This window comes from Vulpes vulpes, chromosome 11 (assembly GCF_048418805.1).
Source record: "Vulpes vulpes isolate BD-2025 chromosome 11, VulVul3, whole genome shotgun sequence".
Classification (NCBI taxonomy): Eukaryota; Metazoa; Chordata; class Mammalia; order Carnivora; family Canidae; genus Vulpes; species Vulpes vulpes.
In genome coordinates, this window is record NC_132790.1 from 58,745,288 (window position 1) to 58,759,201 (window position 13,914).

At 34.8% G+C, this 13,914-nt stretch overlaps 1 protein-coding gene across 2 annotated transcripts in view; it reads left to right on the forward strand.

Moving 5' to 3' along the window:
- The window catches only part of OXSR1 (oxidative stress responsive kinase 1), a 91,560-nt gene that overhangs the window by 64,240 nt on the left and 13,406 nt on the right, over nt 1–13,914 (forward strand). For both annotated transcript variants that reach the window (XM_026001004.2, XM_026001005.2), the window contains exons 9-12: nt 4,279–4,327; nt 4,904–4,969; nt 7,495–7,617; nt 12,884–12,919. In XM_026001004.2, the coding sequence (XP_025856789.1) occupies nt 4,279–4,327; nt 4,904–4,969; nt 7,495–7,617; nt 12,884–12,919 (274 nt within the window). The remainder of the gene's footprint in view (nt 1–4,278; nt 4,328–4,903; nt 4,970–7,494; nt 7,618–12,883; nt 12,920–13,914) is intronic.

Sequence of the window (13,914 nt, forward strand, 5' to 3'; positions counted from 1 at the left end):
ATTTTAATACTGTTTATAATTTTAATAATAAAAGAAATACACATAGCAAATGTTATATCTAATGCCAAATAATCATATGTATTGCCTTGTTGGAAAGATATTTTAATGAGTAGACCAAAAATGCAAAGCACTTACTTGTTAACACTAGACAGATTGGACGGCAAATAAGTGAATAAATATGATAATCTAAGGTATGTATCTTTATGAATTAAACAGAATCAAATAGATGTAGGAAGTCATTGAATCAGCGTTTTATCTTTGAGGTCAGCCACCTCTACCAGTTATTGAGGTGGGACTTGAATCCAAAACTTCTGACAGCTGGCTCAGGGACTGATGCTGGATTCCTGGGATCAAGTCCCACATTGGGCTCCTTGCATGAAGCCCGCTTCTCCTCCCTCTCTGCCTGTGTCTCTGCCTCTCTTTCTGTGTCTCTCATGAATAAATAAATAAAATCTTCATAAAAAAAAATTTCTGATTCCTTAGCTAGGGCTGTTTCTCATTTACTGTATCTCATTTTTCTATTTCACATATATATTTCACTCATTTTTTTAGCACTGAGAATTTTTAAATTTTGATTTCTCTAATGATAACAAAAATAAATATTTTATTTGACATCCTTAGTCATGTCTTTAGTATATTTCATGAGGCTTCAGAATTTACTGTTGGAAATATTGGAAAGGGTAAGAAAACAGGTAGCAAAGTTCAAACCTCTGCTGTTAGAACTTTTTTCCTATTTCTGAATAAATTGGTATAAAAGATAGGGAACACTTTTGCTTCTGCTTAATTGACTAGAATAACAATTCTTTTGTTGCAAATACCTAGAAATGCTGAATAAATTTGTCAAATTTACAAAACCAAATCCAGAGATAAGCTTGCAATTAAAGGGAGGCCCTTGAGTGCTAGAAATAATAAGGAAGACCTAACTCAGAGAAGAAATACCATGAGCTAATCCCGTAGCTACCCTCACTGGGACACTCTTCATTCTAATAACACGCTTGGTTAGATTTCTAATTTCCACATGGGGGCTGGAAATGAAATATTGGGCCGTAGCCAATGGGGATTCTGAACTGAGATCCCTGTTTATGGCTAGCACCTTTTCAAGTCAGCCTTCTGAGTAAAAGGACAGACCAGAAGACAAAATATGTGACCATCATCACAAAAACACAAATCTCTCCTGAATAATCCAGTCCTCTGACCTGGACATTCTATAAGTTGAGAGTCTGAATTTATATGACCCATATTATCCAGGAACCCACCAAATTAAAGAATAAAAAAAAATTATTGCCAAGTCAGTTTTATTTCTGGCAGAAGCAATTAGAAAACTGGACAGTTTGAATTGTTCCAAATTCCAGATCAATGAGATTCCTGCAAGTAATGCCCTGAAGAGATCTCAAGCTGAAATTATAAAATACACAGCAGACTAGAGTCAGCAAACATAGCAGACTAGAATCAGCAGACACAGCAAGCAGAAGGATTAGTGCTCCAAGAACTTTGGATGATGCAAAGATACCTGAAAAGACTATAAGTATGTTTAAAATAATTAAAATCCTAATAGAGGAAATCAAAACCATAAAAAAAGAATAATATGACTATGACTAAAAAGCAAAGCAAATGGAGCTGATAGTAACTAAAATTTAAAACTTAGCAGATTCCCTTGACACTAGACTTAGTGTTCTGATAAATAGAATATGAAAAAGGAAAAATAGCTTTAACGTGGAGACACCTGGCGGACACCTCCTTCACAAGTGATCTAGTTTAACATCATCTAATAAGACAAACTGATGATTATATACTCCCAGATATGATAAAAGGCAGAGGGCATATCACCTCCGAGGTATTCCTTCCCCAAATTTTTCACTTCAGTCTGTAATGAAAAAACATCAGACAAACCCAAATTGAGGAATGTGCTATAAACTCCCTTAACAGCACTCTTCAGGAGTAAGGAAAGGGGTGACTGAGAAAGTCTCACAGATTGGAGGATATAAAGGAGACATGAAGGCTAAAAGTAAAATGGCTAGATCCTGGAGCAGAAAAAGGATATTAGTGCAAAATTCGGGAAATCTAAATAAAGCCTGTAGTTTATAATATTGTACCAATATTAATGTTTTAAAGTCTGTAGCAATGTTAATATTTTTAGTTAACTTTTTTGATAATTATACCATGGTTATGTAAAATGTTAACATTGAGGGAAGCTGGTGACAGGTATATAGGAACTCTACTATCTTTGTATCTCTTCTGTAAGCCTAAAATTATTTAAAAAGATAAAAGAAAAATATCTAGAAGCTATAGAACATCTTATTTCCAGTTTGTAAACCAAAATTATACCTTATTTAGAACATTTCTACGTTAAAAAAAACAAAACAACTTCAGTAGGTTGTTAAACAGAACAGCCAATAAAACAAAAAAGAGGTAATTTATTGACTACTGATAAGTTACCAAGTACTTTTATAAACACAACATATATCATCTCATTTAATATTTACAGTGAACCTATGAGGATGGCACTGTTATTTCCTGTTTTACAAATGAAGAAACTGAGTCACAGAGAGGTTATGTGACATTGCCCAAAGTCACACAGTTAATAAATGTTGGAGCTAGAATTCCAACCCATACAGTTTTAACTACGGAGTTTCTGCTCTTAACTTCATCACACTACAGTATACTGAGGAAATTGCTCAGAATGCAGCACAGAAAGATTTTTTGTTAATGGAAATATAAAAGAAAAATGAATGGGGGATCGAATGGAAAGGTTTAGTGTGTGTGCACGCACATGTTTATACATATAGATGTATGTATAGACTTTACAGGAGAGATGATAGAAAATGGGAGAAGCAAAATTAAAAGCAATAATGGCTGAGCATTTTCTAGAATTAATGAAATATCTATATCCTCAGATTAAAGAATCACCCCACCCCACCCCCAGCATTCCAAGCAGTATTTCCCTTTCTCCATTTGTACACAGGTCACAAAACTGGATACAAAGGCAAAGAGCATGTGTTAAATTAAATGCAAGCTACGGGGGCAGATTACCTACTGAAAAATAGCAGGTTAGACTGACTGCCACTTTCTTAGTAATAACAGAAAAGGCCTAGGGGCCAGAATATGCTGGAACAATGCTGAGAGAAAATAACTGTTAACCCACAATTCTCCATCTAGTCAAACTACTGTTTAAGAATAACTATGGAATCAAGATTTTTTCAGACAAAAATTGAGTTTCCAGCCACATTTTATCACTTCAAGAACTAGAAATTTTTCTTTGGAAAGAAAGAAATGATCCTAGAAGAAAGGGATGAATCATAAAAAGCAATGTTGTACAAACTGTTGAATATAATGAAATCCTGACTGAATGAGAAAATAGGAAGGGTAATGTCTACTTTCAATTTGTATCACACTTTTACATCTGTTCTCTTAATCTGTACAGTAATCCTCTGAGGCTCTGGTTCTCCAGCATGAATGCCCATTAGCATCACCCGAGGAGTTTTCAAAACTACCAGTGCATGGGTTTTCCCCCACAGATTCTGCTTTAATTGGTACAGGATATAGCCTGGATGTCAGGATTTGTCTTGAAAGTCCTAGCTATTATAATGCAGTCATGTTTAAGAACCACTGCCTTCAGGGGCTTGACCAGATAATACAGAACCTTAGAGAGGGTTATGTGGTAGATGTGCGGTGTACCAGATCCAGTCTCTTAAGTGTAGGATCGTTTATTCTTTATTCTCAGTCATACTAAAAGTTTGTACATTTGACAGTGATGATGCCTTTATTCCAATTGTACATTTGAGTTAAAAACTTAGTTGAGATTCATTTGGGAGAATATATACATTACTTTTAGAGTCTCTTGAAGGATGGCACGCAGGCATATGTTAAGAGACATAGGACTTCATTTGGTCCACTTTCTCTTTGTGAAGTTAAATATATTTTTATGCCTTGTTAAAGTAAATATTATCTAGTCTTCCTGAAAAATGATATTCTTGGGAAAAGAATAGCAAATATTTTGGAAGCCACTAAGAAGTCATGATTCCAAAAGAAACATTTCACTAATGAATTTTGCAAAGGACCTACAATAATTATAATCAGCATTTCTGTTTGAGTTTTCTTCTCTACTCAGTGTCTTGTACCGAGTTAGTTTATCCTGCTTTTTGCTTTTTAGCCCATTAAGGAAAGTGAAGAACACTGAGATTTTCTCTTGCTGCTCAAGAAATCATGTTTTCATTTTTGAAGATGGAAACCCACAGTTACGCTTGAATTAACTATTAAAACATTCTTTTCTGGTTTTAGGCCAACAGCAGCAGAACTGTTAAGGCACAAATTTTTCCAAAAAGCAAAGGTAGGAAATTCTTACTTTTGATTTTATGTTCATGTGATACTCCTCAGTTACCTAAATTAGATTCACTGCCCAAAGTTGCTTTTTCTTAAATGATAATGTTTGGAAAAGTGATGGTAGATCAAATAAAAGCTGGGGGCATTATCTGTATAATTTTTGGTAATTAAGATACATGCTCTAGAATTAATAAATGTATTTTTCATATAAATTAATTTAAACATCAGGTTAAATTTATAACAGGGACAATGCATATTAACTTTTGCCATTATAAATATAATCTTTGAAAAATACTGAACTCTTATTTCAGGGTTTACTACGGAATTAGTAAACATCTCATTTCCCAAAGAGAACAGATAAGTGGGATTTTACCGTAGTTAGAAATGTGGGACCATGGTCCCAAAGAATATAGGGTAAAACAAGCTTTTCATAGATCCTGGTTCATTCAGTACACTAAAGCTCTGTCCAAATTGGGAAACTGTGGTAGTAATGTACAATTACTTTAATTGTAATGAATATTTCTGTGTCAGTTTCTTTGGTTTGGTAAAACTTGTAAGAAAAAAAATTATTTTTCTTCTCCAGAATAAAGAATTTCTTCAAGAAAAAATACTGCAGAGGGCACCAACTATTTCTGAAAGAGCTAAAAAGGTAAATGGGGATTTAACTCTGGTTTCCTAGGAAATTGGTTACTTACTTCTGCATTTTGAAAGTATATGTTAAGTGATGCTTTGTTAATAATTTCTTAGTATTACTCACTTTTTTCCAATCCTTTCTTTTAGCATTCTTTGATATATTCATTCAGCAAATATAATTACTCTAGTATGTCTAGGTTTGCTGTCTACTAGAATGAAAAGGTATGTTACACAATTGATGAATTAATTCTAGACTGTTAAATCATTGTTTGTAGCTACCAGAGTGAGTTGTGACATTTGGCCCTTTCTTCACACTACACAAAAAACAATCAAGACATATTAGGAGGACTATAATAGAAAAAGACAAGTGGGATAAAGATGTAGAGAAATTGGAACCGTCACATGCTAGTGATAAAAGTGTGAAATGGTACAGTCATTTAGAAGTAGTCTGGAGGTTTCTAAAAAAACTAAACAAAGCTGCCGTATGACCCAGCAATTCCACTCCTCGGCATGTGTGGGAGAATTGGAAACATACACACAAAGATATGTACATGAGTGTTCCCAGTAGCATTATTCATAATAACTAAAAAGTGAAAACAACCTGATTATCCATCTATGGATGAATAGATACATAAATGTCACATGTCCATAAGATAGAATATTATTCAGCAATAAAAAGAAATGAAGTACTGACAGATGTCATAATATAGATGGACCTTTAAAACATTATGCTAATCATAAGAAACTGGTTACAAAAGACCACAAAGTATATGATTCTATTTATATGAAATGTCCAGAATAGGCAAATGTATAGACATAAAGTAGATTTGAGGTTGCCCAGGACTGGTATTATACAGAAATGGACAGTGACTACTAATGGGTCTGGGATTTTTTTGCAGTATGGAGGAGTGATGAAAGTGACCTAGATTTAATTATGGAGATGGTTTCACAGCTTGGAATATACTAAAAAATGATGTATACCTTAAATGGGTCAATTATGTGGTACATGAATTATATCTTAATAAAGCTATTACTTAAAAAGAGGAGCTTTTAGACACTGACACCACCATGAATAAAAAGCTCTTGGAAATAGGAAACATTATAGAAGAAATGAAAATAGTTAATACACAGGATATATGGTGAGGCTGAGGAAATTTCCCAGAAAATAAAGCCAAAGGCCAAGAGATAGAGAACAGGAAAAAAAAAGACAGCAGCATTAGAGGATTATTTGAGAAGGTTCAGTCTTTGAGTAAAAAGTTCCAGAAAAGCAGAATGGAGAAAATAGAAGAAAGGAAGTCACTGAAGAAATAATTCAAGAGAAGTTTCCAAAAAGGATAGTCATGAATTTCCAGATTGAAAGAGCCCAAGTACGTAGCACAATGAATGGAAATGGGCCAGCACTAAGGCACATTGCTGGAATACTAGAGGCAAAAAGAAGATCCTATAGCTTTCAGAGAAGGGGAAAAGATCATGGACAAGATTGGAATTGTAATGACATTAGTAGCTCCTCTGTGTGTCTGGTCACAACAAAGCAGTTGTATACAATGTTATGAAAGAAAGTGATTTCTACTAACCTAGACCTTTTTTAAAAAACAGACAAACTATAAGTGAAGTGTGGGTTGGAATCAAGAAAAGTTGAGAAATGCATGGCTTTAATTAACATGCCATGTTAATGGAGGAAGTGCTTAAACTGAGAAAGAGGGAGTCATGTGGCAGGTGATAGAGTGAGATCTGAAGTCCAGACCTGGTGTGAAACCAGTCTAGGGTGGAGCAGATCAGGAGGCTTGGGTGACGGTCTTCCTCAAGAAGATAATCCTGATGAGTACCTAAAGTATAGCGATGTGGTGAGAGGGGATTTACACAGCTGGGAGAGAATTGGAGGCTAAATATGACAAGTACCTAGAGATAAGAAAAATATTAATTCTTGGAAACAAGAGTTATACAGGAAAGAAAGGTAATTATACGATTAGGCTTAATTATCTCATTTATATAATCATGTCATGGAAACACTGAAAAAGATAGATTTAACCAAAATTTCACTGTATCTTGAGAAAAGAGTCAGAGGGGTTTATAATAGGATTAAGTTCTCATCTTTCATAGTTGGAAGTCCAGTAGTAGATAGTTCCTAAAACCAAAAAAATCTAGGGGGAATAATTAGAACACATTACTTAGAAAAATAAAAATTGAAGAAGAGTGTGCCGAAATGAAAAACTTACACAGCTACAGTACTCTTGAAACTGAAGGTATAATTGTGATTTTTAAAATAAAAAAAAAAAAAGAATCTTCTTTATCTTGGTTTTATTTTGAGGGCTGAGGTTTTTTAAAAAAAAAATTTAAACCTCAGAATGTGAAACCATTAATAAGATTTGGCCTATGACTTCACATAAGGATTTGGATGATGTTTGGGTCCAAGAGTATAGGGAAAGTCAGTGGTTGGAGTAAAGACAGGTAGTGGAGCACAGAGAGCAAGTGAGGGGTGAAAGATATACATAGTGTATATAGCAAATATTAAACACTACCATAATCGACATCCATGTACAGGTTCGGAGAGTACCAGGTTCCAGTGGCCGCCTTCATAAGACAGAAGATGGTGGCTGGGAGTGGAGTGATGATGAATTTGATGAAGAAAGTGAGGAAGGGAAAGCAGCAATTTCACAACTCAGAGTAAGTCTTGTTAAACTGTATGCTTAATATAGAGCTCTTTTTGTCTGAAGCCTCTGAGATAATACTATATTCTCTGGTTCTGTTCAGCTTAACCAGCTAAAATATAAAAAATAAGATAGTGACAGAATTTCCTCAAGCAAGTTATCAACAGTAAGAGCCCATTTAATTCTACATGGAATTAATTCTACATGGAAAAGTAGACTGACATCTTTTTTAATATGATATTTAGAGTATATAAAAATGGCAAAATCTAGAAATATAACCTACTAGGCCTGAGGTGAGAATACACTGGATAAGATTAATGGCTTGATTAGACATTGCAGAAGAGATCACTGAACTCAAAAGCCAAAAAAAACAGTCCCTGAAACTGCTAACCTTTGACCTGAAGAGGAACAGTATACCTTTCTTTAGTTGGTATATCCTGGATAGGCGAGGTGTGTGTGTGTGTGTGTGTGTGTGTGTGTGTGTGTGTGTGTGTGTATCCTGGATACGCGCACTATAAGCAGTGAAGACAAAAGTCTTGTTTTGATTTTTTTTTTCCATTACTTTTGCCTAAAGTTAATACCTCAAGTTGATTGATAGGACTCATTCCCAGGAATAGAAATGTATATGGGAAATATTAATGTTTAAGATTCATCATAGCCTTGACTGCCTAGAACCTTTTTGTGGTATGAGTGGTGAGTAGGTGGTATATCTCTGCTTCAAAGATCTGCTCTACCATAGCACTTACGACTTTGCTTATCAACACTGAATATTTGTTGGTCTTGTCAGATGAAGTCTGAGTCTAGTCTTTTTGCAGAGCTAAATTTGTAAAGACCTTGTCAATGAAAATGGGCAAAAATTTATTATGGTCTAACTTTGAAAAGTTCTTCAAAAGATAACAAATATAAATATTCATTTGTATACGAGTTTATTAAATGTACGACTGGTTTCTTTTCTCCTTTTTTCATATGATTCCTCTTTAAATTGATTTTTTGGTAATGTTACTTTAAAGTAATCAGAGGAAGCCAGAGATACATGAATCTTGTAGTTCTAGCCTCCTGTGAAAGAGTTGATACAATTTTTTCTCTGGCCAAAAAGTAATATTTGGGAAGATAAATTATAGTATTTTCAATTCTGATTATTATCCCCTAGCTATCTGCAAGAAAAATTTATTTAAAATTTTGTAGTTCTGAAATACTCATAGTAGCTTTTCTATAACCTGACACACTGGTGTATAAACAGCATTGAAAATTATGTACTTTGTTCTCAGAATGAGTAACTTTCTGTATTTCTTATGTTATTCTTTTTTTTTTTCCTTGAAGATTTTATTAGTTTATTCATGAGAGACACAGAGACACTGGCAGAGAGAGAGGCAGGCTCCATGCAGGAGCCTGATGTGGGACTTGATCCTGGAACTCCAGGATCACGCCCTGGGTCAAAGGCAGATGCTCACTTGCTGAGCCATCCAGGCGTCCCTCTTATGTTATTGTTACAGCCATTTTTGATGACATGAGTTCGTTTGTAAGAGGAAACTCTTTTAAAACTAGATTGAATTATATTGAAAATATACAGTATAATCAAGGAGGTGGGGTGCAAGGATAGTTCAATATTAGGAAATCTTGTGATATTAATAGGCCTAAAGAGAAAACAAATACCATTCCTATTTTCATACATTCTGAAAAAACTTTGACAGAATCTAATAGACCTAACAAGAGGAAAAATCATACTTTTTTTTTTTTTTTCTTAAGATTTTATTTATTCATGAGAGACAGAGAGAGAGAGAGAGAGAGAGAGAGAGAGGCAGAGACACAGGCAGAGGGAAATGCAGGCCCCATGCAGGGAGCCTGATGTGGGACTCCATCCCGGGTCTCCAGGATCAAGCCCTGGGCTGAAGGTGGCGCTAAACCGCTGAGCCACCCGGGCTGCCTGAAAATACATTTTCGTATTCTTACTTTCATATGTTCTGAAAAAACTTTGACAAAATTCAGCACATGTTCATAATAAATATTCTTATAGATCCACATTTCCATCTTTTATATCATTTTCTTTTTTCTGAAGAACCTCCCTTCACATTTTTTTGTAGCGTGGATCTACTTGTGGTGACTTCTTTGAGGTTTTTGGTCTGAAAATGTCTTTATTTCACCTTTGTTTTGAAAAGATATGTTTGGTAGGTATAGACTTAAATTGATAGGTTTTTTTTCTTTCAGTATTTTAAGGAAGTTTTCCCCGAATTCTTGTTTGTATTGTTTCTGTTGAGAAGTCTGCTGGTATCCTTGTCTTGTTCTTTTATAAGTTCCATGTCTTTTTACCGTGGCTGCTTTTAAGATACTCCTTTTTGAACGATATTGAGCAATTTGATTATGGTATGCCTGGGTTTGTTTGTTGACCATGTTTTTTGTACTTGGGATTTATTGAGTTTGCATCTGTGGGTTTCTAAGTTTTTATCAAATAGGGACATTTTTTAGCTATTATATTTTCAAATACTTTTTTCTGCCCTTCATACCTTTAAGGCTCTAATAACCTGTATACTAGGCTGCTTAAAATTGCCAGTTCACTGATTTTTTCACTCTTTAAAAATTCTGTTTTTACTCAGTTTCATTTTCTACTGCTGGCTTTCAAGTTCATTTTTTCTTCTGCAGTGCCTAATTGCTGTCATTCCCATTTAATCTATTTTATATTGCAGACATTGTAATATTTTAGAAGTTTGATTTTGTGTTTGTTCATTTTTACATCTTCATGTTTCTATTTCTTGAAGATAACTGTAATAGTTACAGTTATAATAACTATTTTAGTTCTTACTCTGCCCATTCTAAGACTTATGTCAGTTCTGGAGCAGTTTGTTTGATTATTCCCTTCATTATAGCTTGAAGAATGTTTTCCTGACTTGAGGAAATAGGGCTAAGAGTCCAAGGAGACTGAGGCAGATAAAATCAATCAGGTAAAATACCATGGAGAAGATAGCTGCACACAGAGAGAAGCTTAGAAGTCTACAGAGCTTCCCTTTTGAGTGTTCAGCAGAATACTCTTCAAGGAATACATATGAGAAAACCACCTGAGACTAGATAACAGCATCCAACACTCACAGAGAGCCAGAGTGGAGAAGCCTATAATTCACAAGACATTGGGTAGAGTTCTTAGAAAGGTCTGGTCTAAGTAGTGGGGGAGCATATGATCCTAGGCTGATCACTGCTCCAGATCCAACTAACAACTCATAAAGCAATATTCAAAAGGATTAAACAATTTCTAAGTAACTTTACTGTATTCCAGAACAAAGCTTAAGAAGATTTATAGCAATACAAAATTATCAGCATGCAACAAGGTAAAATTCACAGCATCTGGCATCTAATCAAAGATTACCAGGTATACAGAGAATCAGGAAGACAATAACGGTGAACACAATTTATGCTCAGGTCTTAGTCTTTAATGTCATTCTCTACTAAAAGAATTAGGACTCCTTGGAGAAATGGCTGATCCTGGGGCTTACATATGGAAAATTCAAGATGAATTGGGAGTATCTTCTTTTGTCTAAAAAGTTTTTTTTATTAAAAAATCATAATTTTAGAATACAAGGGCCGGGGCAGCCCCCGGTGGCACAGTGGTTTAGCGCCGCCTGCAGCCCAGGGCCTGATCCTGGAGACCCTGGATCGAGTCCCATGTTGGGCTCTTCGCAGGGAGCCTGCTTCTCCCTCTGCCTGTGCCTCTGCCTCTCTCTCTCTCCCTCTCTCTCTCTCTCTCTGTGTCTCTATGAATAAATAAATAAAATCTTTAAAAAAAAAAAAAAAGAATACAAGGGCCAAGTTGAATGAGCTTCCACTGACCAAATTAGAGAGAATTTAACTATCAAAATTATTAGGTGCAGTAATAAATTGCAAATCATTTTAAAAAATAGGGATTTATGAGTCTATGCCAAAAATGAATAGGTGGATAAATAAGTGGTGGGAAAGGACTATAGTTCATTTTTACAGTAAATTACCAGTGCTGACTGGTAAGTGTGAAAGAGTATTGGAGTGGAAAATCATCATTTTATAGCCATGATAAAGCAGTCATAAAGATTAGTTCATCAGAGGATGCAAAGTATAGGGGAGAATTTTGATGAACAGGATGTTTACAATTCTTACAAATCTCCACAGATTGCCTATTAGTTGCAAAGGGAAAAATAATTACTGCATACTGAGAATTTGGAAAATGCCTTCACTAGATGTTTAAAATTTACATTACTGTGAAATTTACTGAAGTTGGTACCTTTAGTAGTATGAAGTTATATAAGGGAATATCTCTGTTCTTAAGAAATACATAGTGACTCTTCAGTGGTAAAACAGCTATGTTAGATGCAACTTATTCTCAAACAGTACAGGAAAAATATGATTGGCGAAATAAATATATTTAAAAAGAGAAAATTAACATCTAAATAGTAAAGCAGATAAGAATAAAAGGTATTCTTTTATGGGTGAATCTGGTATACTTGTGTTCTTTGTACTATTCTTATTCTAATAACTTTTCTATGTTTGAAATTATTTCCAAATGTTAAGTTTAAAGAAAAGGTTTTGATTTGGCCATATACTCTCTGTGATTTACTAGCTATCACTTGAATCTTGAATTTCCTTAATAAAATGGTGATGAAAATTCACAAAAACCTAAGCTGAGCTTTTAAGTAGTCTAAATTTATGCTTAGTAGAATTTACCATAAATTGATATTTGTTTAGAGATATGTTGAGGTTTTTGTTGTTGTTGTATTCTCCAGTTGCCTATATCTAGAACCACTACTTCTGATTTACTAAATAAATTTAGATTCTATTTTCATATGGCAGATTACAACTGGTTTTTCAATTTTGGCTGAAGAGTGTTCTCCATTAAAGCCCATAACCCAAATTACTCTGCTTTGAGGATGTGCTGAATAATTAGTTTGAAGGCTTATATTTAGTGTGAGATTTCATGTATATAATATGTTCATAATCAGTAGAAAGAATTGTACTTTGAAGAATGTGACCTCCCTGCTGCCTGAGGACTTAGGCCTTGAGTCCCATTATGTTTGCTTATAAACCTCAAGTTATGAACTCTTAGAATACTGTAAGACATTGATGTATTAAAGGCTACCTGGACAAAAAATACAATAGTATCATGATATTTTCTTTTTCCAGAAAACTTTCACTAGAGTTACCAGTGACTTAACTTATGGATCAAAATGAAATGGAGTTTACTTACATTTCAACATTCTGTGCAGTTTGGAACTGACTACAAGTAACCTAAGTTGTACGTTAATAAGCATTTTTTGTATTTCTTTTAGTCTCCCAGAGTGAAAGAATCATTATCAAATTCTGAGGTAAGTAGTTGTGGGTTTTGATTCATTAAAGGTTATGTGCTTTTGTTTTGTTTTGCTTTAATGTTAAGCACTTTTTTTTTATGTGTGCCTAAATGGGAATGAGAATTTATAGCATTCAGATTTCATCAGAGGTATCAATTCTAAGTTTAAATGGATTTCTGCAGTAAGTTGGTGCCATTGCACTCACTTTAAAAGTTGACCTAAAGACCCAGAAAGTTGTTTCTTCCTTTCTTGCCTGACTTTATGACTTAAAGTCTTGGGCAGCTTGAAGTGGAAGGTAGTCTTTTTGCATTAATCAGTCCAGGTATTTGTCATATGCTATCTTTCCTTTTTGTTTTTCCCCCCTATTGTTTCTCTTATGATGTAGATTCTTGTCTTTAGTTATTGCCTCTTGTGATAGGGAATCCTACTAAACTGTTAGGTTGGCCTGCCTTATGCTCCTTACAATGAAGATAACCAACAATCATTTCAGGGGATGCATCCTGTAATACATTCTTCCTTCTGGCAGCTTGCATTCCAAGCTCGGTATTTGATTTAATGATACATACCTTGCCCTCTTAAATCAGTCACCCTCTTAAATCAAGCACAGTTTTTGGCCCTGTGCTTAAAAGTACTATTTTTTTCCACTTGATTTGTGGAATATACAATATAAATTTTTGCACACAATTATGTACAGGATTTGTGTATTGTATTGTTTAAGCCTGAAAATAAATAACTGTATTTCAGCATATTTACAGGCCCCGTATCTGACAACTTCTATCAGAACTCTGGTTCGCTAAGATTTCTGGCTCCTTTTTTTGTTTCATGGTAGAATTGCATCTCCCTATCCCTCGTTACTCATGGCCACGGCAGTTACTTTGGGCAATGAAATGCGAACAGAAGGAGCCCTTCTGTTCCTTGGGTCCCCCTTGCCCCTACCACCACAATCTGCATCCCTGAATGAGGATGATAACAAATGTAGCCTCTGCTGTGCTCCCTTCGGCAGCACATATACA